The 23,776-nt window shown below is 41.2% G+C and overlaps 1 protein-coding gene across 2 annotated transcripts in view; it reads right to left on the bottom strand.

The window, feature by feature from the left end:
• Window positions 1-22,566, bottom strand: part of vstm2a (V-set and transmembrane domain containing 2A) — a 114,154-nt gene extending 91,588 nt beyond the window's left edge. Inside the window, exons 1-2 of one of the 2 annotated variants that reach the window (XM_086305386.1) lie at window positions 22,031-22,566; window positions 20,684-20,850 (exon numbers count right to left, since the gene is read on the bottom strand). In XM_086305386.1, the coding sequence (XP_086161512.1) occupies window positions 20,684-20,850; window positions 22,031-22,109 (246 nt within the window). In that variant the 5' untranslated portion in view covers window positions 22,110-22,566. The remainder of the gene's footprint in view (window positions 1-20,683; window positions 20,851-22,030) is intronic. The other variant, XM_086305387.1, reaches the window with a different exon arrangement.
• Between the last annotated feature and the right edge of the window lie 1,210 nt (window positions 22,567-23,776).

Below are 23,776 nucleotides of genomic sequence, written 5' to 3'. Positions count from 1 at the left end.
CCAAAGAATCATCATTGTCATTTCCTTTCCTTTCCTCATTATTGCGGCAGCCTCACTTTTCCAAGAAACTCTTTCTTTTCTTTCTTTTTTTTTTTTTTTTGGTGATGTCCGGAACTGTTATCTAGCAAATCTTCCCCAGGAAATTATGCATTTATATTGCTAATGTAGATGAGACAGACAAAAGATCCACTGGGTCATTAGACATTATTAGTGCCTATCAGTACATTTGGAAAATAAAATGCAGAAAAATCAGGATCCAATTTACCATGATTTACATAGTTTTACCTGATGGTAATTTGTGGACAAATGAACCAGCTGTTAATTGATGAGATGCACCCAGAATGGCTAACCAAAGAGTGGACAGTCCTGATCCCAAGGATCCCTACAAGGCACCAGACCGATCCAACTACCGATCATAGAAACTAAGATGAACAGGCACGTGGCTCAATACATGAGCAGGGCACACACAGGAATTGTAAGGAACACCAGAGGGCCAGAGAGCAGTTGCTTGAGATTGTAAGACCAGACTGACTGACCTATGCACCACCTGGATTGACTACAAGAAAGTCTATGACTCAGTGCCTTATACATGGATCCTGGAATGTCTACAGCCATAGAAGGTCAAAGGGACTCCTTCATCAAGAATTCATTGGGGATCTGGCGAACAACACTAGAGGACAATAGCACAGGTCCCCATCAAGAGCAGATTTGCCAAGGACATGCTTTGGTCCCACTGCTGTTCTGCATAGACCTCCTCAGTAAGATCATTGACAAGATTGGATATGGGTACCAACTGAATTCCAACGGAGTGGCACAATCGTTAGCCACCTTGTTGTATAGCTGCAGTCAATGAGAGACTAACTCACTGATCCACACCACTAGAATCTACAGGAATAACATCATTTGGACCGCAGAAGTGCAGTCAGGTGGTAAAAAAGAGAGGGAATGTAGTCTGAATTGACTGGACTGCACTCTTAGAAGGCAAAATTGCAGGTGCTGAGTTCAGCTACCTGGGAATCCCACAGGCAAATGGGAACCATAAAGAGTACTGTAAGACACAACTACGAGATACCTGCAGAGATGAAGGCAAATCCAGAGGAGTAAGTGAAATAGGAAGATCTGGGCAATCAACACCTGCAATTAGACACCCTGCTGGGAAAATAAGCTGGCCAAAGGAAAGGATAGAAGCTACTGACATCAAGACAAGGAAGCACCATACCATTCACCCAAAATTCAGTGGACAGAAGGGGGCTGTGGACCGGTGAGTGTCAGAAATTGGTAGCAACAATATGTTAAATGGCATACTAAAGCTATTACACCAGCTTAAGCTTCAAGTGTGCCAGTTTGCTTTTACATCACCACAGCAGTTTAAAAAAAAAAGATCAGAGGCAAAATAATAAAATGTGTCATTGTCCAAACATGTATGGACCTGTACATGCACCATACTGCAGCGGAACACTGCAACAATGAATGACTGAACGTTCAGACTCTTTTGTTACATGGAGAATAACCAAACAATTAAAATCACATTAATATTTGATAAATGATGAATACCATACAAAGCAAATACAGAATAAAAGCTAGGCCAAGGTTTTCTCCTTAGTGGGCATTTATTCTTTCATGATGGGATTGTGAGTGAGCGATAGGGAATATGACTGACTGTTCTGGTGTCAAAGAGAATGATAGGAGCTCTGTCAGCGACTCTGCAATATCTCCAAGGGAAAAAAAATCCATAGCTCTACTCCTCCATATCGATAAATCAGATTCAGATGCCTGCCTGCTTTTCTCTTCTTGGAAAATCAAAGGGATGGAGTGACTCATTGGACTGTCAGAATATAAACATGATGCGTTTTGAAATGTGAAGGTGACAGAGCAGATTTTTGCTCTTTTAAAGATTTTAACTGCTGTCCCTTATACTTTGGCCGTTTGAATTATTTGGGCATTTTTCCAGCCTTGCGGTTGTCTTATTAGGCTCTGGTCCCTCGTGAAGATGTGATTGTCTTTGCTTAGGAATGGCAAAATGAGTGATAACTATTCAGAAACTGCAGACGTATCACAGATTTGAACCAGTAAATAAGGTTAACCAGTAAAGTAGGGTTTTTCTGCTTCTGCCAGCTGTGTCACTCTCCTTTAAATTCTCCTTTCCAACGTGACAGGAAAACCCTGAATTGGAACTTTAAATGGCTCTGTTGTTACAGCCAGGGTGGCTTCAGCCATGTTGAGTCTATTCATTTGCTCCGCGGCAGTGAGATGATGGAGGGAGGGATAAAAGGGATGGGCAGATGGAAAAAACATATGGGAGGTGTGATGCAATAAGGATACAGGAAGCCTCCGGGGAAATATGTGGGCGAGATTCATACGTGCATGCAAAACAAATCCTCATTTACTGTCCCGTGTGTCTCTGAATGGCCCTGTATATTGGCCAGATTGTATGACATGAACAGCGTAGACTCGCAAAGCTGGGACTTAATGCTTCACTGATGCAAGCTGTTGCTGCTTCACCACCGTGATGTAGGAAGAGGAGCTAATAGTGTATATTTAGCTTAGTTTGGGGCTCTGCTGAATGTACACAAGTCTGTGTGTTTTCAGAATCGTACATCATAAAACTGCAACAGCCACGAGGTTTTCATTTCAAAGGCAGAGAATTACACTATTTGTTAAACCGGTGTGATTTAGGACTTGCATACTTAAGTTTGCTGAACTTACTATAAGGCATACACCCTGCAGCAAATGCCTTTTCCCATATTTCAAAGCTTCTGCTTTGAAAGTTTTTGCTCTCATTCATGAATTCTGGAATGTGTACTTTCACGATACAGCACAGTTTCTGCCACAGTTATACACTCCAGCACATTCTTGAATAAATTAATATGCATTTTTGTGACAAAAAGTAATGATGCAATAGTCATCTCCATCTTCAGCAAGTCCCATGGAAGGACTCAAACATCATAATCTTGAACTGCGGCTGGTTGTAATTCTGCTGCTCTGCAGCCCCAGTGAGCACACGAGCCAGTTCACCATCTACAAAGTATTCTGGTTAGAGTGGTCCTCCAGCTCATAACCAGTCAGACAACTGTCACCAGCTGCAGCCAAAGATAGTCGAGCAGAAGCCTGTCCAACTGTGAGGCAAGACACTTTCAAGACATCTCAGCAGCTGGCCAGTAAGGAAACACAGGAAGGACCCAGGTTTTCTGGTTAGCAGAGACCGGGATTTCAAAATAAGAGTGAGAGAATGGTTTACTACTAAGTGGATCGCGATTGGCATTGTTTCCCCGACAGCTGAAATGAGTCCCAGTGGGTGGTCATGAACCTGAGTAACCCCTTCAAGTTAAGTCTATGTGTAGAAAACAGCAGTATATACATTATGTAATGTTTCTTTTCAAAGTCGTTTGCTACATTACAAGATTACTACCATTAAAATGCAATCCATAATATAATGTAACACAAGGAGTCATGTGGACAACAGCTTGTTAGAGAACCAAAAATAAACTCCACTCTGCACTTAGCTTAGTCATATAAGTTTTACTGGCCAGAAGCATGTGTAGCCTGCTGTACAATTATTGTCCATTTGTAAGAATCCTGGCTTTTATCTCAAACTGGAGAAACAGTTTGAGGTAAAAGCCAGCGGTTTTGGAGCTGTAACACTGGCATCATTCTCTTCTTCAAAAGGCCTTAATGCAAGTGCTTTGGAGCCAAATGTAACCTGCAGGTGAAAAAAACAGATATAATGAAGCAGCAACAGATATTTATCTCAACAGCTGGCCAGCATGACTTCCACCTGACTTTAACATGAGCACTGACACAGCTGTAGAATTGGATACATCCCACTATGCACCAAGGAATTGGACTTTCTTGCTTATTTGGAAAGTGGGTAACTAAATGAAATATATTTGGTATAAAATAGCTGAGCTCGTGCAGGATGGCAGATGCTGCGGTAAAGACATAGATGTCTGATTATTCTGCCCAATTACTTTTAAGAATTAACGTCAATTAATTAATAATTTTCACTCAATTTTGTAAAATTTAGCCACAAAAAATTTTGGTTAGAGTAAGGGGAAAAAAAACTAATTATTTTGGGTTTAAATGGAAAAAAAAGTGTGAGGAGTTCTACCCCATCCCAAACTGTAACAAGTATGATATGTGAGTCACTCTGTGTTGTGTATTAGAATTAAAAATGATGGAAAAACTTCACATAAACAGGAACAATCACATATACTTACATCTTAGGTGAGTTTAGACCCTTTTTGGGGGTGCTCAAGAGCCTTCAAATTTTATCAGAGCACGCCTAAAAATAGCTATTAATAGTATTAATAATTGTAGCATTATTTCGTGGAATTATCTTCAAATGTTATTTTTTCCTAACCTTTCTATTGGCGACAGTACAGGATGAAAACAGGTTTTATGTCTTGTTGATGTCGCGTGCTCACACAGAGGCGTGGCTTGTCATCAATAATAGACTCCTGCTGCGGCGGCGGAAAGAAGACTCAGAAATAATTTTATGACAAACATCTTTGATGCAGATTAAAAACACGTTTTAACTGAAATACAGTAAAAGTTCTGAGTTTCAAACTGTTTCGATAATGCGGGGATATTGCTGTGACTTATAAAGTGTCTGCTTACTTTTAGTTGTTCTCTAAATACATCATGAGTTGTCAGCCAAGCAGCTGTTGTACTTTATTATGGGGTGGCTGTAGCTCAGGTGGCAGAGCAGGTCAGCCACTAATCAGAAGGTCGGTGGTTCGATCCCAGGCTGCATCCTGGCTGCATGCCAAATATCCTTGGGCAAGATACTAACCCCGTGTTTGCCTACTGGTGGTGTTCAGAGGGCCCGGTGGCACCTGTGTCCGGCAGCCTCGCCTCTGTCAGTGCGCCCCAGGGCAGCTGTGGCTACAATGTAGCTTGCTATCGCCAGTGTGTGAATGTGTGTGTGAATGACTGAATGTAGTGTAAAGCGCTTTGGGGTCCTATGGACTAGAAAAGCGCTATACAAATGCAGGCCATTTACCATTATTTTAGTTTGTTAAAAATTTCTATTCCTATTCTGATCAAACTTGGCTTCAGTTTTTGTTTGCCGTCCAGCTCCAGATCCAGGTGACAGGAAGTCAAAATGATGTTACCTGTCTATGTCCAGCAGCGCCTGTATTCAGTTGGAATATTGCAATAAACTGGCATGGATCAGTTTATTCCTTTTATTCACTGTAACATTTACATTTATCAAAAATGATAAAACTGTAGCTTCTGTTTTATCCACATTGATTGATGATGATTTCACATAATTAGACATTGTTGTCCTGTTGTCAATTGTGGATCCCCCACTTGCTGTTATAATAATTATTATAAAATTATACTTTAGTCATTTTCTAGTGTCTAGTTGAGTGAGGAGGATGGAGAGAGATGGAGAAATAGAGAGATTGTACAAGTAGTAAAGATAGTGAAGTTAGCTGGAAAAACAAAAGTTATTTTTTATGTAGTTCATGGATGCTTTGTATGCTTTCCAGTAGCAAACTTAAATAATGCCAGCGGACGAAATAGAGCATATTAATATGAAATGGCAGCACTGTACAGGGTTCATACCACTCTAAACAGGATGGCTGTCACTACCTTCATGTGACAGACTAAAAAATCTATTCTGCAGTCAAGAAACTGGTTGACATGATGCTCTGTGCTGAGTCTGCATAATAAAGGGAGGGTTGGTATGAATTCGAAAACTTTAATATAAAACAAATCCCTTACCAGTTTGCTTCATTTACAGGTCTATGGAGAACGATTAGAACATGCTGTAGGTATTACAGGTACTGCACTGCAGTGGTTTGTATCATATCTAACTAATAGACTCCAATTTGTTCATGTAAATGGAGAGTCCTCTTCACACACTGAGGTCAATTATGGAGTTCCACAGGGTTCAGTGCTAGGACCAATTCTGTTTACATCATACATGCTTCCCTTAGGCAGCATCATTAGAAGACATAGCATACATTTTCACTGCTATGCAGATGACACCCAGCTCTATCTGTCTATGAAGCCAGATAACACACACCAATGAGTTAAACTGCAGGAATGTCTTAAAGACATAAAGACCTGGATGGCCGCTAACTTTCTGCTTCTTAATTCAGATTAAACTGAGGTTATTGTATTCGGCCCTGAAAATCTTAGAAATATGGTATCTAACCAGATTCTTACTCTGGATGGCATTACCTTGGCCTCCAGTAACGCTGTGAGGAACCTTGGAGTCATTTTTGACCAGGATATGTCCTTCAATGCACATATTAAACAAATATGTAAGACTGCTTTCTTCCATTTGCGAAACAAAGAAATAACAAAGAAATATCCTGTCTCAGAGTGACGCTGAAAAACTAGTTCATGCATTTATTACTTCCAGGCTGGACGACTGTAATTCATTATTATCAGGATGTCCAAAAAACTCGCTGAAAAGCCTTCAGCTAATCCAAAATGCTGCAGCAAGAGTCCTGACAGGTACTAGAAAGAGAGAGCAGATTTCTCCTGTTTTGGCTTCCCTTCATTGGCTTCCTGTTAAATCCAGAATTGAATTCAAAATCCTGCTCCTCACATACAAGGTCTTAAATAATCAGGCCCCATCTTATCTTAATGACCTTGTAGTACCATATCACCCTATTAGAGCACTTCGCTCTCGCTCTGCAGGCCTACTTGTTGTTCCTAGAGTATTTAAAAGTAGAATGGGAGGCAGAGCCTTCAGTTTTCAGGCCCCTCTTCTGTGGAACCAGCTTCCAGTTTGGATTCAGGAGACAGACACTATCTCTACTTTCAAGATTAGGCTTCAAACTTTCCTTTTTGCTAAAGCATATAGTTAGGGCTGGACCAGGTGACCCTGAATCCTCCCTTAGTTATGCTACAATAGACGTAGGCTGCCGGGGGATTCCCATGATGCATTGAGTTTTTCCTTTCCAGTCACCTTTCTCACTCACTATGTGTTAACAGACCTCTCTGCATTGAATCATATCTGTTATTAATCTCTGTCTCTCTTCCACAGCATGTCTTTTATCCTGTCTTCCTTCTCTCACCCCAACCAATCACAGCCCCTCCCAGAGCCTGGTTCTGCCGGAGGTTTCTTCCTGTTAAAAGGGAGTGGCCAAAGTGCTTGCTCCTAGGGGGTCATATGATTGTTGGGTTTTTCTCTGTATGTATTATTGTACGATCAGTGTTGGGGAGTAACGGAATACATGTACCGCTGTTACATATTTAAAATACAAAATATGAGTAACTGTATTCCGTTACAGTTACCGTTTAAAAAGGTGGTATTCAGAATACAGTTACTTTGTTGAAATAAATGGATTACACTGCGGTACTTTCCTGTTTCATTTTGTCGCGGGTCAGGACTGTTTGGGTTTTGTTTGACAGCTACGTTCTGTTGTTCCAGGCAGCAGCGTTACGGTTGCCATGGTTACAGGGCGACGCTCTCTCTCTCTCTGCGACTGTGTGTTTCCTGGGTGAGAGAGCGCCTTTTCGTTGTTGTTGTTGTTGTTGTTGTGCTAAGCTAACAGGCAGAATGCTACAAGCATAGCTCTAAAGAATGTAGCATCATGGGCAGTGTAGTCCGTGCTGCAGGGAGAATGGACTGCCATACACGTTATGGGTCTGTGAGCGCGAGGAGGGAGAAAAAGGGGAGTGGAAAGGTACGAGTTGTCATCGAGGAAAAACGGGAGCTGGAAGCATGTAAATATAATAATAACCACTTCAGCCAAGAAGAGTGCCTGACGAGCCCAGTTGTAAGTAAGCTATTAAGACTCGACTGTACACCGTGTCCGTGTTTTCCTCTGAAACAATAAGTTCCGTTGGAGCAGCCTTTCAACGCCTCTCTCTGTCTCTCGTAAGAAAAGTTGACCCACACAACAAAGTAAAGCTATTTTTCGGCTACAAGACAACAGGGACCCCGCCGTATTAGTCAGAGGTCCCTTTACTACAGTTCGGAGTCGCGGACCTTCAGTAATACTAATAAATCACACAGCAATAGTACATTCACGTTGTTGTAAAAAGCATGATAATATATTAAGTAATCCAAAGTATTCAGAATACGTTACTGTCATTGAGTAGCGTAACGGAATACGTTACAGAATACATTTTGGGGCATGTATTCTGTATTCTGTAATGGAATACATTTTAAAAGTAACCTTCCCAACACTGTGTACGATCTACCTTACAATATAAAGCACCTTGAGGCGAATGTTGTTGTGATTTGGCGTTGTTGTGATTAATGTCTGACACTTTGCCTCGGGTTTGATAACTAAAGGCTCCACCCTAAAACAGGTGGACTAGATTGAAATCTATGATTATTCACTCTGAAATATTCTTAGACACTACAACAGGTCATGCAATTAATTAGGTTGCTTTTAAATGTATCCTTGTCATTTTTATCCAATTGTATTGAGGATTGCAAATGTGAGAAGCGTTGATTACATCTGCAAACAGCATATTCCATTAATATTAATTACAAGTCACTGGATGCATGACATTATGATTGGGAGCTGAGCCCCCCTGACTTACATGTACATCCGTGTACTCAGTGTGTGCTAACTCAAGTCCACTGTCTGTACCCTTTACATCAGAATTCATAAAAACAGATATTATAAAAACAGCTTAGAAATATTGAAGTTTGGAATAATGCTACAAATATATTAACCAGTTCACAGCAGTACCAAAAAACATATCCAGGTCTATACATGCGCTGACCGGAGATGAGTAAACATGAAAGAAACCATTATCATTACGTATAGTCTCACCATAGCAACACAGTATAAAAAGTACTCCCACACTCACATGGACATGCTTTCATACACTCACATAAAGGACTTGATCAATACACACAAATTCTGACTAAACAGTTTTTAATGTATTATTGAATTCCTCCAAATTAACTTGGTTTTTGTGTGTTACACATAGATGGTAACAACCATTTAAACCAGATTTGTGCATATTTGAAAGCACACCTGCAGAACAGGCTTATAGAGCTTCAAATACATTTGCATAAAAACACCAGGATTAAAGCTCACACAGTATTTTGGGGAAAAAATTATTAATTCACTTTTAAATACCGTAAGCAAATATAATAAGCCCTGGAACCAAGAGCTCTGTGTGCATAAACTGAGCAGGACACAGTACGTGAAGAACTGGACTCATTCATGTTCTGTTGTAGGAAGACTGACAGACACGCTTGCCTTCAGATATCAGCACAAATCTGAACAACAGTCACAGAGTTTTAACAACAAGTTCTCAGGGGACTTGGCAAAAATACCACATTAGCAAATATGTTACCATGGCTAATTACCTGCTCTGTTGTAACAATCTTTATTTGCAGCTTAAACCAGTTGTCAGTTATCCTTCAGCCCTGCTGCTTACCTTGCTGGTGGAATTTCTCAGTGTAGCATCCTTCACACTGTCTCTCCATGCCCTTGTCAGCTGTCAGTCAAACAGATACACCTGAGCTTCAGACCCTAAAGGACTATTTTGGATCAATCTCTCATTTCAGATCTTATTTTTTTCATCCTTTCAGTTTTATAAAAAAACTCAAGAAAATGAATTGTGACTCCAAGAAGGAAGGACACCTGTCATTTCAGTTAAATGTTCAGATGTTTCTGTTTAGTAAAGCTGATGTTCAAGATGATGAAACAAATCGTATATGATTTATGTCTTTTTTGAGAAATCACATTATTTCATTTCATAATTTTCATTTCATAATATCTAAGCAGAAATGCTTAAAATTGGCCTGACAGTAACAAAGATAAAGTTGAAGAAAACATGTCAATTGTATTAAGTCACTTGAATTTAATAATAATAATGGATTGGATTTATATAGCGCTTTTCAAGGCACCCAAAGCGCTTTACAATGCCACTATTCATTCACTCGCACTTATACCCTGGTGGAGGCAAGCTACGGTTGTAGCCACAGCTGCCCTGGGGCAGACTGAGAGAAGCAAGGCTGCCATTTCGCGCCATCGGCCCCTCTGGCCAACACCAGTAGGCAAGTAGGGTAAAGTGTCTTGCCCAAGGACACAACGACCAGGACAGAGAGCCAGGGGATCGAACCGGCGACCTTCCGGTTACAGATACGGTTCCCAAACCCCTGAGCCACAGTCGCCCCAATGGTGACCGTGGCTCAGGGGGCTTTTGTGGTAATTATAGATGCAAACAAATACACTCTCATGCTTTATATAGGTCTCAGTGATTTGGTTTACCATTTAACATCATTCTAAAATGAAATACATTTATTTGCCATCTCATTTTGTTGGCTCTCTTACCTCACATTTGATGCTTTAAACTATAAACTTGCCCAATGGTTTTGGACTTTACATCTTGAAGCCTTAGTATTAGCATTCTTGCTCACACCATGTTAGTTTTTCTGGACACAGAAATGGGAAGACGTTTACACACCAATTAAGTCAATTAAATTTTATTTATATAGCACCAAATCACAACAGCAGTCACCTCAAGGTGCTTTGTATATATAAGGTAGACCCTACAATAAAACAAGCCATTAGCTAACACTAGCTTGCTTAGCAAGCTGCATCCATAAATTTGGGCAAGTAAGAGACTAAAAATATGTTAGAAACTCACTCACCATAAATAAAGCAGAACATAAACTTCTTGGGTGTTCTTCATTCCCACTGTCACCAAGTGCCGGCTCATACTGTACCATCCATAGGAGCTTTGATGCAGTTTCCCTCCCCCCCAAACCTGACCATGGGCTGTTGACCCACACAAGTATAGTAAATTTCAAATTTTGGTCCCCACAAAGGTAGGAAAAACCGGTACACAAATAGACACACACAGACAGACAGACACACACACACAGACACTCACCCCACCTTAAACAACCTCCTGCCACCCCCTTACCAATACTGGAAACAGCCCTCGGTCGTTTCTGCAGTGAATTCCAGTGATTTCAAAAGCCTGGTTTTCTTCCGCCGCTGCAGCTGAGCCTGTCAGTGGATCGCTTGACAGTCCACAGGTGGAATAACAAAGCAGCGAGCTCTTTCATGTGTTCGTGCATGCTCACACATACACAACAGGCTCCTGTGGAGAACTCATGTTCGCTGTTTACAAACCACTGCAGATCATTACAGGCGTGTGCGGGAATGGCAGGGGCCAGAATGGCTGAGGAGAGCAGTCAGCAGACTATACCTGGTGCATGGTATTGACTCCGGGTGCAGTTATCTCAGCTTGAGTGGAGGAGGAGGCTGCATAAGCTGCAGTCAGACTATGATGGAGAGGCAGGGAGGCAGACAGTAAGGTCACTCAAAGAGCATGGCTGCCAATGGATTTTATGCTTCCTTGCTGTTACACCCAGTGGATTTATAAACTCACTTGTTAAGAGAGGTAAAGCTCGCAGTGGTTTGAGTGTTATTTGGTCAAAGTGCGCAGGTGGATGCTTTATATAATGGTCGTTTGTATTCTTACCCCAGGCTTCAGCTGATCTCTATTTTCTCTGGCGGCTGAGGGTGACCTCGTATCATGTCCACCTCCTTTTTTTTTCTTAAAAAAAAAAACCATCTCGCTTTTAGAAAGACATGCCAGTGCTGTGATGTGTTTCATGGAGATCTAGGTTTGAATCCAGCAGCAGTCTCACCATTCATGCACTCCAGGCAGTATTTGAGTAATGAAATGCAGTATACATTTTTAAACAGCACACATCTGCGCCAGGTCTCCAGCATCATCTCCGATTTTTTCTCTAAACCTTTACTTCAGCTTAGAAATTCATACTGTCAAGGTGTGGCCTTTATGATATTCCAGATATACAAAGATGTTTGTCCCCCCCCACACACACACAGAATTACATTGATTTTAAGCTGCTTTTATTTTTATGTATTTATTCCCAACGTCTGTGGGAATAATACATAACCGAGAGCTCACAGAGCAGTGGCTGAAATGATCGGAACAGTTACCTCCACAGATAAAACTCAGCTTTTCTCCCATTCCCTCACTTTTATCCAAACATAATCCCACACCAAATAGAATTACCAGTGGACGGGGTGGTAAAGATTTACTCAATAAATTGATCTTATGGCAAACAACAGTGGGCGGATTAGCTGGATAAAAAGAAGAGATCAAAGCCTGAAAAGATTTATATCCACCTCTTCAGAATAAGAGGGATTTAGAGTTTAAAACTAAATAAAATCGTTAATGTATTTTTTAACATTCAAATGCATGGAAATGAGGCCCTGTCCGTCATGCGTGACATAACCTTCAGGTAGGCTTTGTACATCTATGAGGAAGGTCAAAGCAGCAGCCTTTCCAGCCAGTATTCAGACAAAGATCCAATATTCTAAATTTGCGCCTTCACAATGGACTTGAAATGAAGCAATCAAAATGTCATTTAAGTGTAGACCTTCAGCTTTAATTTAAGGGGTTTAACAAAATATTGCATTAACCATTTATACATAGTGCTTCCATTTCCAGAGGCTCAAAAGTAATTCTCAAACCAAAATAATTAGAAATACAAATATTGTTTTCAGCAGTTTAATTCAAATCCTTTGTGAGCAATGACTGGCTGAAGTCAGAAATCTGAAAACAAAGCCTGCACGCTTATTCACATTTGTTGGAATGTTTTATAATGGTATGAATTATATTTAGGTATTAAATATTAATTGAAATATCCACTTTCATCAAAATGCTAGGTGTAATTTAAAAAACGCTAAACAAGCTTTTGAGTCTTACAGATCTTGTCCAGGTGTGTTTGGCAGGCAGGAGATGGGACCCAATGCAGGACTCGGAGAAGGAAAGTTAAATGCAGCTTTTAGAAGAACTCTTCATGAATACAAAACACTAAGCTTTAGCAAGGAAACTGGAGAAACTAGAAAGCTAAGCTGTGAACGGAGAACTAGAAAACTACCATAACACGGAGGTCAAGACACAGCATGGAGAGGGTACGACACGACAACAAGCAGGGGATGACAGAGGACTGAAATACACAGCGGGGTAATCAGGAAATGGGAGACAGAAAGGAAACATGGCTGGGACTAATTGGGCAGGACGAGACAAGGGAAGCAACGCAGAATACCGACACGAACCTTAGTAAAACAGGAAGCACACCAACTGAACTTACAGATACAGACTGAGATCGCAATACTGACACAGTATAGAGAGAGCACAAGGAAAGGGATAACTTAGACAGGAGACGTGGGAGCAGGGCAGGCACAGAGACACAGACTAGACACTAAACAGAAACCAAAACCTAAGAACAAGCAAATCTTAGCAAGAATTAATCCAAAACACACAACAGTCTTAATCAAAACAAAAACACAGAGTCAACAGACTCAGGACCATGACAGGATTGTTCTAAGATTGGCAGATGGGTTAAAAATCAACATAAAGTGGTGGATATATATATATAAAAAAACCTAGCCACAACCATAAGCATATTACTAACAACCTCTCAAATATCAAGAGGTTGAACTGATGCAATGATGCTACATTTTGGTCATTAGAGGTGGGCAGATTGATCCAAATATCGATAGTATCGACATCAACACTGGTATTTAAACGATACTAATGCAATTAGTATTGGGGGGTTGGAGCCTATCCCAGCTGTCTTAGAGTGTGTATACCCTGACGCAGAGAATCACCAGTTAACTTAACCCCACTGCATCCCACTGAACTGTGTTATATACTTTTTTTATGAAAAATATCGTCATGTTAATTCTTTATAGCCCAAAGTACATTTAAACAACAGAAGCTGACCAACAGTCAGTTAAAGGGAGGCACATTTACATTCCATGTCTCTAAAAAAACCCACAGTATCCATGTCCTTAACTGTTAACTAAACTGTTTTAGTTAGTCTGTGTTGATACCAACATTTGCGTATCACACAGCAATATTGGTCATTTAGTTTAATGAACCAAATGAAGCGGATCTATCTCGCCAAAGTCAATAAGATGTAAAAAAAATTGTGATGAAAAGGACTCGTCACAGGAGAGTCGTTTTTGTGCTCCAGTGCACACACTAAACCAACACGCAGGAGTTTTTTCTTACATTGCCTCAATACCTTAAAAAATTAGAAGCATCCTGTCTCTGAGTGATTTTGATGCATTTATTACTTCTATCAGGATGTCCTAAAAACTCCCTAAAAACCTTCAGTTGATCCAAAATGCTGCAGCAAGAGTCCTGACGGGGACAACAAAGACAACATATTTCAAATATATCAAATTTATAGTATTCATAGTATTTCAATAAAGCGCTTCGGTCTTAGGCAGAGCCGATAGCGTACATGGCCCCTCTTCTGTGGAACGAGCTCCCAGTTTGGATTCAGAGGACTATCTCTACTTTCATGATTATGCTTATAGTTAGGGCTGGATCAGGTGATCCTGAATCCCCCTTTTGTTAGGCTGCTGGGGGGAGCTTCTATTGTTTCTAACCCTGTGTGGTTGCACACCACTCTGCATTTAATCATTAGGTATTATTAATTTCTGGCTACCTTTGACATGTACCACGATGTGAGCAACGACAGGATTTTTAGTCCTGTCTTTGCTCACATCGTGGTACATGGCTGCCTCTCTCTGAGTGTGGAGGTTTCTTCCTGCTTAAAGGCTTCCTTCTCACTGTCACCAAGTGCTTGCTCAAACAGGGTCGTGTGATTGTTGGGGGCTTCTCCCTATTACTGTAGGGTCTACATACGTAAAACACAAATAGGTTTAATGGCAATGTATGATTACACAGTAATAAATGGCCAGCCAACCAGACGTATTGATAATTAATAAAAAACAGAAGACAGCAGATGTGGAAATCCCAGTGAAGAGCAAAAAACTCTAAAGTGGTCCCAGTGATAATGGATTAAAAATGGATGAGAAACAAGGTCCAGTACTTTTGTCCATATAGTGCATGTTTTCACGCCACAGTGACTTCTTCCTAAAATGTTTTAATCTTTCAACACTGTCAAACACAGTGGAACAGGGTTCCTTTATCCTCCAGGTCAGGGACACTCTAAGGGCACCTGTAGAACAAAGCGATGTGGTTTTAATGTCTTAATGAGGCTAACTGGTGGGAACTCAAGAACAGCCTCAGAGACTAAAAATAAAGCAGTTGTGGAAGTTAGTTCAACTGGATTCATGAAAAGCAGAGTAATGGAACTATGAAGAAAAATCTGCATGATGCACCACAACTCTCACGCCAGTCCTCTCCAGCTCATTATGGCCATCTTGGAGAGCTGATTTGGAAAATGTACCCTGCATTGGAAATTGAAATAAAAAATTCACTGGTGCGGCACTTTGGTCTTTTTAAATGGCAGAAGTGCTTCACAAGACCACCAGTAAACTACTTTCCTCTGCTCTTAGCTTAAAAGCTTGCATCCACATATCCATTCATATAAATGTGCAGCATATTATATTCTTTTAGAGGTACACTTTAGTCCTTTTGGATTATAACCCAACATTCTGAAAACAATGCTGCATAATTATAGATGAATTGACAGGCGAGACAGCCTCTGTTAGAGAACGGCAGCCAAAGTGTCGTAGAGACTGATGACCCCGTGTTTCCACAGCAATCTGCTCCTGTTCCGTAACAGCAAATGTTTAGCTCCCACTCATGCTCTGCGATCGCTCTCCTCCTCTCTGTGTGTCTTTACTCTCTGACTTGAATCAACAAAATCACAAGTGTAGCGAATCCCGTCAGCGGCACGACTCCTCTTTGTCATGGAGGTGTGAATATTTTGTTTCTGTCTGTCTGTGTTTGTGCATAATTATGAACTGGCAGCTCGTCATTTATAATCTGAGAGGAGAATCATTTAGCACTTGTTGTGGAAGCTGAAGCCAAACAGCTCTCTCTATTGACATGTTTGTTTTCCTTTCTTTTACTCTAATCTGTGTCCAAGGTAGGCTCGGGGAATTTTGGAAAAGCAATGAGCACAGACGCTTCATGAATATTATTTTTTTGTTATTCCAAAAGCTGATAAGTGAAAACGGCAACAAATTGAGCATAGTTTATTTTTTCTTATCTTAATCACGGTGCTAAAAACCTGCAAGTAGATAAATGTTCTAACTGAGAAGTCTCTGTCAGAAATAACCATTGGAGCAGCAAATGCGGATTAATGCTGAAAATAGTCCCCATCAAATGCACCATTTCCTCCTGTTTTCATCTGACACTCAACACTGATCTCTTTTAACCCAAACCACAATCGTTCCTTGCTTTTCAAACAGTTAACTGTATGTAATAGTCTTTACTAAGCCCTAGTCAAACACGAATCTAAACAAACCTTAAGCAGAGCTTTAAAAATGATCAGATGTATTGATTTTTTATTCTTTGGATTTGATGATATTGTTATAGACTATATTACAACACAGTTTGCCCTCATGCAGAAATAATTATTTAGAAGATCCAAATGAATAGTCGAAAATATTATTACGCAGCATCAATTTAATATTAATGGGAAACAGTGGGGGGAAGCAGAAGTGGTTATCATCTTCTGAAGGGATTATCTCACCAAAAAATTCACATGCCCCCTACATCTACTCTTAGTCCACATGTTGGTCCTTTAACAAACAGAGAAAGCGCAGGAAGAAGCCCTGTGACAGATCATTATTTTATCGGCAGTGATCTAAGTGCAGTTGACACAATTGTACATTTTTTGCTACATGTTTATCGTCTGAGACTCTGTTCATGGAGTCAAAAATGTTTCAAATCCATTTAAAATATTAAAATAATCTCTCCATACTGCCACTTTCCCACCAACGAAATCAAGCGAAAGACCAGTTTCAAAACATGTAAAACTCCAAACAAGTCTTCAGTGCAATCAGAGCTCGCAGTTTATAAACCATTTCCCCCATAATAAACCATCATAACCCCTGGGCTATTTTCCTTTAAATTTTCACCTGAAAAAGCAGCCTCAGATGCACTCTGTCACAGCTCAGCGACTGCAAGGCCAAAATGAACAACTGTGGGCTCTGTGCTTCCGCGACACTTGGGAAAATTTGAAATACAATAAGACCCCAGGTCCCCATCACAGGGTCAGGGAAAGATCAGAAAAAGTCAACGCACAAATATATATTTTTACCGCATATCAAAAATATACACGAGCCAATGAATAGCATCCTGATAAAGAGGAGTCACTCGGTTTGTGAACGTGTTCTAAAAATTCTCAGCCTGCAACTCTGCAAAATATGATGTTACACAAATGATGCACTTTAGTCCTAGTAGTACTAGGTGGTCTCTTCACTGAGTGCATCACTCTACTACCTTTTAAAATGGCAGCTGTTTGAGTTCTATTAACAGACACAGGCTGGCCTTGGTACAGGTATCTCCAGAAGACTAAATATTGCCAGGGCGCCTTGGTGTTCAGTGCTTTTGATGCATTATTTAATAACCACCTCAACAGTGACCATTCTGTGATTAGGGTTGGGTTTGGCATATACTACATGGATACATGAATTTTAATAAAACAAAAGGTATTTATCTATTTAAAATCAAGTGCTAAACACTGTGAGTGATAATGGGCTGAAAATTGCATCAAAAAGAGGCGGGCATTAATCAAACCCTGACCTTAGATGGGTCACCAGTGACTCTTCAGTAGACTGCAGAATTCTAATAAAGGTGTTTCCTTCATGTGTGAGGCGCACGTCTTGCTTTATCCCAGACCAGTTTGTCCTTGATGGTGTTTCAGAGCTGCTAAGGCCACATGTGCACTCTGTCCAGTGAAAAAGCTCCTCAAAATCACCACCAGACGTGGTGCAGCGGTTGGAGATCCTGCTGCTAGTCACTCATTCAATCGAACTGTCCAGTTTCTTGGACTCATACTGCAGTGCAGAGAAGCCACTATTGTGAGCACTGCTGAAAAAAACGAGGTCTGGCGATCGGTGGAGCAATGCACCACTTAGACAGAACTTGTGCATATAGAATTTCTGTATACACAAGTGCAATATATAGCACCTTGAGGTAACTGTTGTTATGGTTTTGGCACTAAAATAAAATAGAATTGAACTGAATAATGTGTTGGTTATAGATGGCACTGAGTTTAATACTGCTGACATGTTTAAGTTTAACTTATATTTCAACAACAGCAAAAATAGAGAAAACTGTGCTTATGTGGGTACACAAATGACCTGATTTAGCATTTTGTTAGAAGTTAATTCTAGTGCTTTACAAAAAATACCCATTACCAAATCCTGCTGCATATGGCAAACGTTAGATCTGATGCAGGCAGAAACTCCTTTCTTTACTGACTTGAGTGGACCTGGGAATGCTTCAGAAGAACTGAGTTTTACTATGAAATATTACATAAATTTGTGGATTTGTGTTACATTTTTCAGTGTCTACATGTCAGCCTGAATCCACTTTCTACTTATTCACTGAATGTATATTTGTAGGAATAGTCGATACTATCCCTCTGCAGTGTTGCCTCTGGGTAACACACCTACTTTCACACTCACAAAGTCATCTGATTTCGTCTTTCTTTTATTTCTACAATGGCTGAAGTATTATAAAAACTGATAATGTTAGTTGTTTTACATGATAGAGCATCTAGGAAGAGATGCATGTGCTAACTGAAACCACACATTTAAATATAACATAAAAGCTCAAACACTGAAATATGAGTCACTCTTATGAAGAGGGTTATAATGTTACGACTTGACAGACTGTTGCAGAGTAATATGAAAGTAATGTAACTAGCAGTGTAATGAGTTACCTATCCAATATGTAAGTTTAAAAAAATGCATTATTCATTTTTTCTATGAAGGAACCCAACACTGATCCTACAGGAAGCTCCACAATGTTACAATGATAGAAAATGACTTTCAAACAGCACTGCACCATGGTGGAACAACAACCAGCCCAGTCTCATATATTAACATGTAAAACAATCACAAAGAAGCAGTGCATTTGTTACATTCTGCACATGTTTTAAACTATGTATTTAGGATGCCTGTTCCCTACCTGGAACACATACGTACTTCTAAGTTACATGGCCTGACACTTTTGACACTTTGTGGCTGAACTGCGTGTGAAACTGCGGAAACACTTACACTTTGCAACAATACCCTCAATTGTGGATCATTTAGGATGGAAGAAAATTTTACAGACTGAATTGTTACAATGGTGACAATCTACTACAGTCCCAGGCTTAAATTCAGTGCCTATACACAGGTCTGTATAATCCAGCACCTCAAAATGCAGTCTACATTTACAAACAGACGGACTTAGTTCAAAAAACAAGAAGTGTAGTTCATATAGTGTTTCTGTGTATATGTCCTTGCTTCTTTTATTTTTCCCATCCTTTACCACTATTGTAAAACTTGTCACACAATAAAAGCTACAGGCAATAACTGCATATTTGCATTAAAAAAATAAAAGCTCACAGTAGAATAATTGTGCAGGTAAGAATTAAACCTGGGTCGTTAAGAGTTGCAGATAAAGTGTCCGCCCACCTACCCTTCCTCTGCACTATTTCAGCACTGAGCTGCTGTCTGTCTTCTCAAGTCTTTTCATATCATCCTTTCAAACATCCGAGTCTTACTTTCCGTGCATGCAGCTTGGATTTCCATAAACATTTGCATTCTAAGACATTGTGTTCATTTCCTCTAAATTTCCAGGAGACCAAGTGACTTCGTTCTCTATTACTATTTCTCTCTCACACACACACGCACACTGCCATTCAAAGTGAAACACTGCAGGCCAAACACACACACACACACAGCAGCTTTCAGTCACACAGCCATCCCTGATAAGAAATATGGGTAACAATGTGATGTCTGCATCAATAGGCCACTTCAACCCAACATCCAAGAGTCATGTGGGATCAAACCCACATCAAAGCTTGGCCGACGCTGCTGTGAGAGCCGGGCAACAATGGAACAATAATTAAAGCCACATGGATATCCAGCTACCTCCCGTCACACACATCTCTCGCTTCCCCTTTGTCATAGAAATGTACAGATCACCGTTTGATGTCTGTCATGACAACAGGCCTCGCACATCACGAAACGCAGCTCCTCACCACACAACATGGAAGCAAGTCATTTCCATTCATTTGAATGCAGTAAACACTCTCATTCACTAAGCAGCTGATCATTATTTGCTGTCATAACCAGCAGTAATGCAGCAGCAATACATAACAAAATGCCAAAGAGCCTCCAATGCACTGTTAAATGAGGCAGCGTGCAGGAATATGCTTTGGCTGTATTGATTCAGCCACTTTTTATCCATCCATGAATAGTTGGGCTCATTTACTTCATTTATCATGTAATTAATATCCAGAACGAGCTCATTTTTTCCCTTTCCCACCCTCCACTTTTTTCTTTGATTAATGCTCTTATTTTTCTTCTTGATGGGGCTGCGTCCTGCTTGGATTGCGGAGGGCTTTTTTTAAACTGTTTCAGGGAAAAGTTGGAAGCCCAAGTAGTCGAACTGAACTTAGAGCCACGGATTGAAAAGTTATGGAAATGAGAAATGTTTAACCGCTTCGGGGAAGCAGCTGGGGGTGGGGGGATGAAGCTAACAAAAAGTTCCAGAAAAGAAAACAAATACCCAAAAACTTAGTGTTCTGTCGGCTACAGAGGGACGAGGTTTGATAGCATAAGGTGCTTGTGCGGAATAGCAGGGGATACAAACTGGATGCCCTTATTTCCTTCATGAGTGGGTGTGCTCCAAGCAAGCCTCGCACAACTCTTGACAGGGAAAGGGCACGCGCCGAGAGAGATGTAGAGAGAGAGAGGGAGAGATTCCATTGTACCTCTTGAGCATCGATGTCCTCCTCGCTGTCACTCGGCTCCGGCGCTTTCACGAACCACCACTGGATCTCCAAATACACGGAGGCGGTTCCGCTTTGGAACGCGCACGCCATTTCTATGTTTTGACCCTCTTTGACGGTCATGTTGGAGGGCAGGTCCGTGAACCGACCTGCGGATGAGAGAAGGAGCGGGGGGAGGAGGGGGTGAGGTGGGGGTAATAATGATGAGGCTAGTTTGTGCGTCGTCTACACGCACAGAATCACTCGAGTCTCCTGCTCGCTGATGGCCGCAGCAGCTGCGTTACTGAGGCACACGTTTGACGAAAGGTGCCTTCTTGTTTTTAATTAGAGAGCACCCCCCCCCCCCCCACACACACACACACACACACACACACACTCCCCAGCACCACCATCACCACCGTCACATATAATGACGCGTCTTCATCTGGAATTTACGTAACGCACTCCTGCTACATTATTCACAAACTAAATTGGAGCAGCCATGCCCCCCTCCGCAAAAAACCTTTCCTATTATACATGCGTGTATCTTTGTAGCCACGGCGGAGCTGGTTGAAACCGCGTTAAAAATTCCAACTAAGCTTCGTGGTGTTTGCCTGAGTGTGATTCAGTCCACGGGTGTTTTTTTTTTTTTTTTTAAAGCACAGATTGATAAAAGAGTTTGGTTTGAAGATAGCCTTCTGTGGAGCGGTGACGACATGACATTTGTAAACTTTTAAACCAAACCGTCGTTTACGTCCTTTTCGACAAACTCCCGGTTAAACTGTTTAGAGCTTTGTAGCTGCGATGCGGCCAAAGGCGAGCGTGAGAGAGCCCGCACCGACGCAGTTTGAAAGTGGCGAGCGACACCAAGCAGCCACACGGAATCCGGAGCGTCAGCTTTTCAGGAGCGCGGACAGACGCAGGCAGCTGCAGCTGTCCGCGGTGCTGAAAGCTTCTCATGAAAGGCAGCCTTTAAGACAAGTTTTATCTCCCCATCAAGCGTCGCTGTGAAAGAGGTGCAAAGGGGGGAAGAGGGGGAAGGAGCCCCCCCTTCTCTTCTGAGCGCGACGTGAAACGACTTGATCTGAAACAATCACCAGTTGCATTTTTTTTTTCGTCATCAGCTTCAGGAGAAACATTCATTCTGAGATCGCTTTCCCTTTCTTTTTTCTCCAGTCACTTAAAAAAATCCCTTCACAACAGCCTCTTTTCCCCGTTTTCCGCCAGCAAAGCTGCGCACTTTTAACACTTTCTCCCACCAGTGCAGGGCAGCAAAGCCAGACACGATCGCGCTCGCACGCCAACATTGTTTTTTCCCCCCTTTTGGTTAAGAAAATATGCCATCCTTACCTTCAAAAGAGAATCCGAATTGAACGCAAAATCCGGTTAAGAAAACAAATCCAACAGTATCGTGTGAGGTCCACATCATTCCAAGATCAAGGGGCTCGTTTTTCTTTTTACATCAGCCGGAGGAGGATAGAAAAAAGACGAATCTTTCCAAGGGGGCGAAGAGGGGGGAAAAATCCTGCACACCAGCAAAATCAAACAGTTGCTGGGCGAGTGTGTTTAAACGGAGATTTCAGAAGGCTGAACATGCTGGAAAGCTACAGCTTGTCGTTGCCGAAGTTCTTTTTTTCTCCTTCCTTCTCTTTCTCTGTGCCTCTCTGCGGGAGAGACTGTCGACTGCCTGGTTGCACTGAAGTCTGTGAAATAACCGTGTTGCGGTCTTCTTCTGCGCTACCAGAGAGACGTCAGTCTAGTGGATCACTGTGGCATCCACACTCTCCCCACACCTCTGCAAATCTAGTCCTCATCCGGCCCTTTTTTCCTGTCACCTTGACCGCTTAATTTAAACAAAAGCAGCACCGAGCGTTTGCTTTACAGTTACTACTTTTTAACGAGCTTATTTTATTTGGACATTTTTGCAAATGATGCCCAAATGATGCGAATACAGATTTTTAAAGGTCCTACTTATTCACAAAACTTCAGTTTTTTGAAAGAGAACCTTAAAGTTTGTCTAACATGCACAAGAGCGCGTATTAAATGTGGGTGTGTCAAAATCTGGTGCACTCACGCAGTCAGGAGTTCGTCTAAATATTGTAGCTTCACAAGTGAGCAAATAAGAAAGATGACAGTTTGGAGGTGGGTCATGGCAGGGCAAGCATAACATGTCCCGAGTCATTAAGCTAAAAGAGAGCCTGCTGGAATTTGCCATTAGTCTCCCGGAAAGAGTGAGAACATTTTGGCCTTTGATGCAGTGCTTACATATCCTGGTACCACTAATGTCTGCTCATAACGTGAATGGAGATCATTCATCCTTTGGGGAGGCGGACAGGTGTGTATAGGTCGACTGGCATAAAGTCAGAATTCAGGAGTGATGGGAATAACGCGTTACTAACAGCGTTACTGTTTTCAGTAATCTAACTAATTACTATTTCTATCGTTACAACGCCGTTACCTTTACTAACAAGAAAATGCGGTGTGGTCGCTTTACTATTTTTCAACAACTAGTACCGCTTGCCACTCGTACCTACAATTCTTTGCGGTTTTACGCCGGAAATGACGTCACATTTTCAATCTCTGTAGGAAGATGTAGGTAACATCAGACTGCAGATGAGCTGCATACAGGGCTGGACTGGGACAAAAAAATATAGGAAAAATCATAAAGCCTTTGAATGAAAACAAACGCTGTTGTGACAGTGATGTACACTGTTTTGATGGTATATATGAATCAATCTATCAATCCTTTGTTGTAAGATTCAGATAATTACTTTTTAAAAGTGAGACATTTTAAATGAGAATAAGAAAGAAAAGTATTTCTTTGTGCCCCCCTCTCCCTGTTAATGCCCTACCTGGACCCCTGGCAAAACTTTGCTAGACCCGCCCCTGCACAGTTACCAGCTGTCAGCTACCTAAAAAAGGATCCTGGTGTTATTTGTCAGAAACAGTTCATAACTTCCCTTCAACTCATTCATGTCACCTAAAAGGTAAACCTGTTTCTCCATCACCTGTTCAGCTCTGATGATCCAGTAAGGACATCTCCTGGTTTCATCTTCATGTTTCCCTCTCACCACATAACCAAACCGACATCATGAC

Source organism: Aulonocara sp. 'chitande type north' Nkhata Bay, linkage group LG9 (genome assembly GCF_057382095.1).
Source record: "Aulonocara sp. 'chitande type north' Nkhata Bay isolate Kocher_YH1m ecotype deep benthic linkage group LG9, A_spYH_male_GT1.1, whole genome shotgun sequence".
Classification (NCBI taxonomy): domain Eukaryota; kingdom Metazoa; phylum Chordata; class Actinopteri; order Cichliformes; family Cichlidae; genus Aulonocara; species Aulonocara sp. 'chitande type north' Nkhata Bay.
The sequence above is the reverse complement of the archived record's forward strand: the minus strand, read 5'-3'. Positions and strand labels throughout refer to the sequence as shown.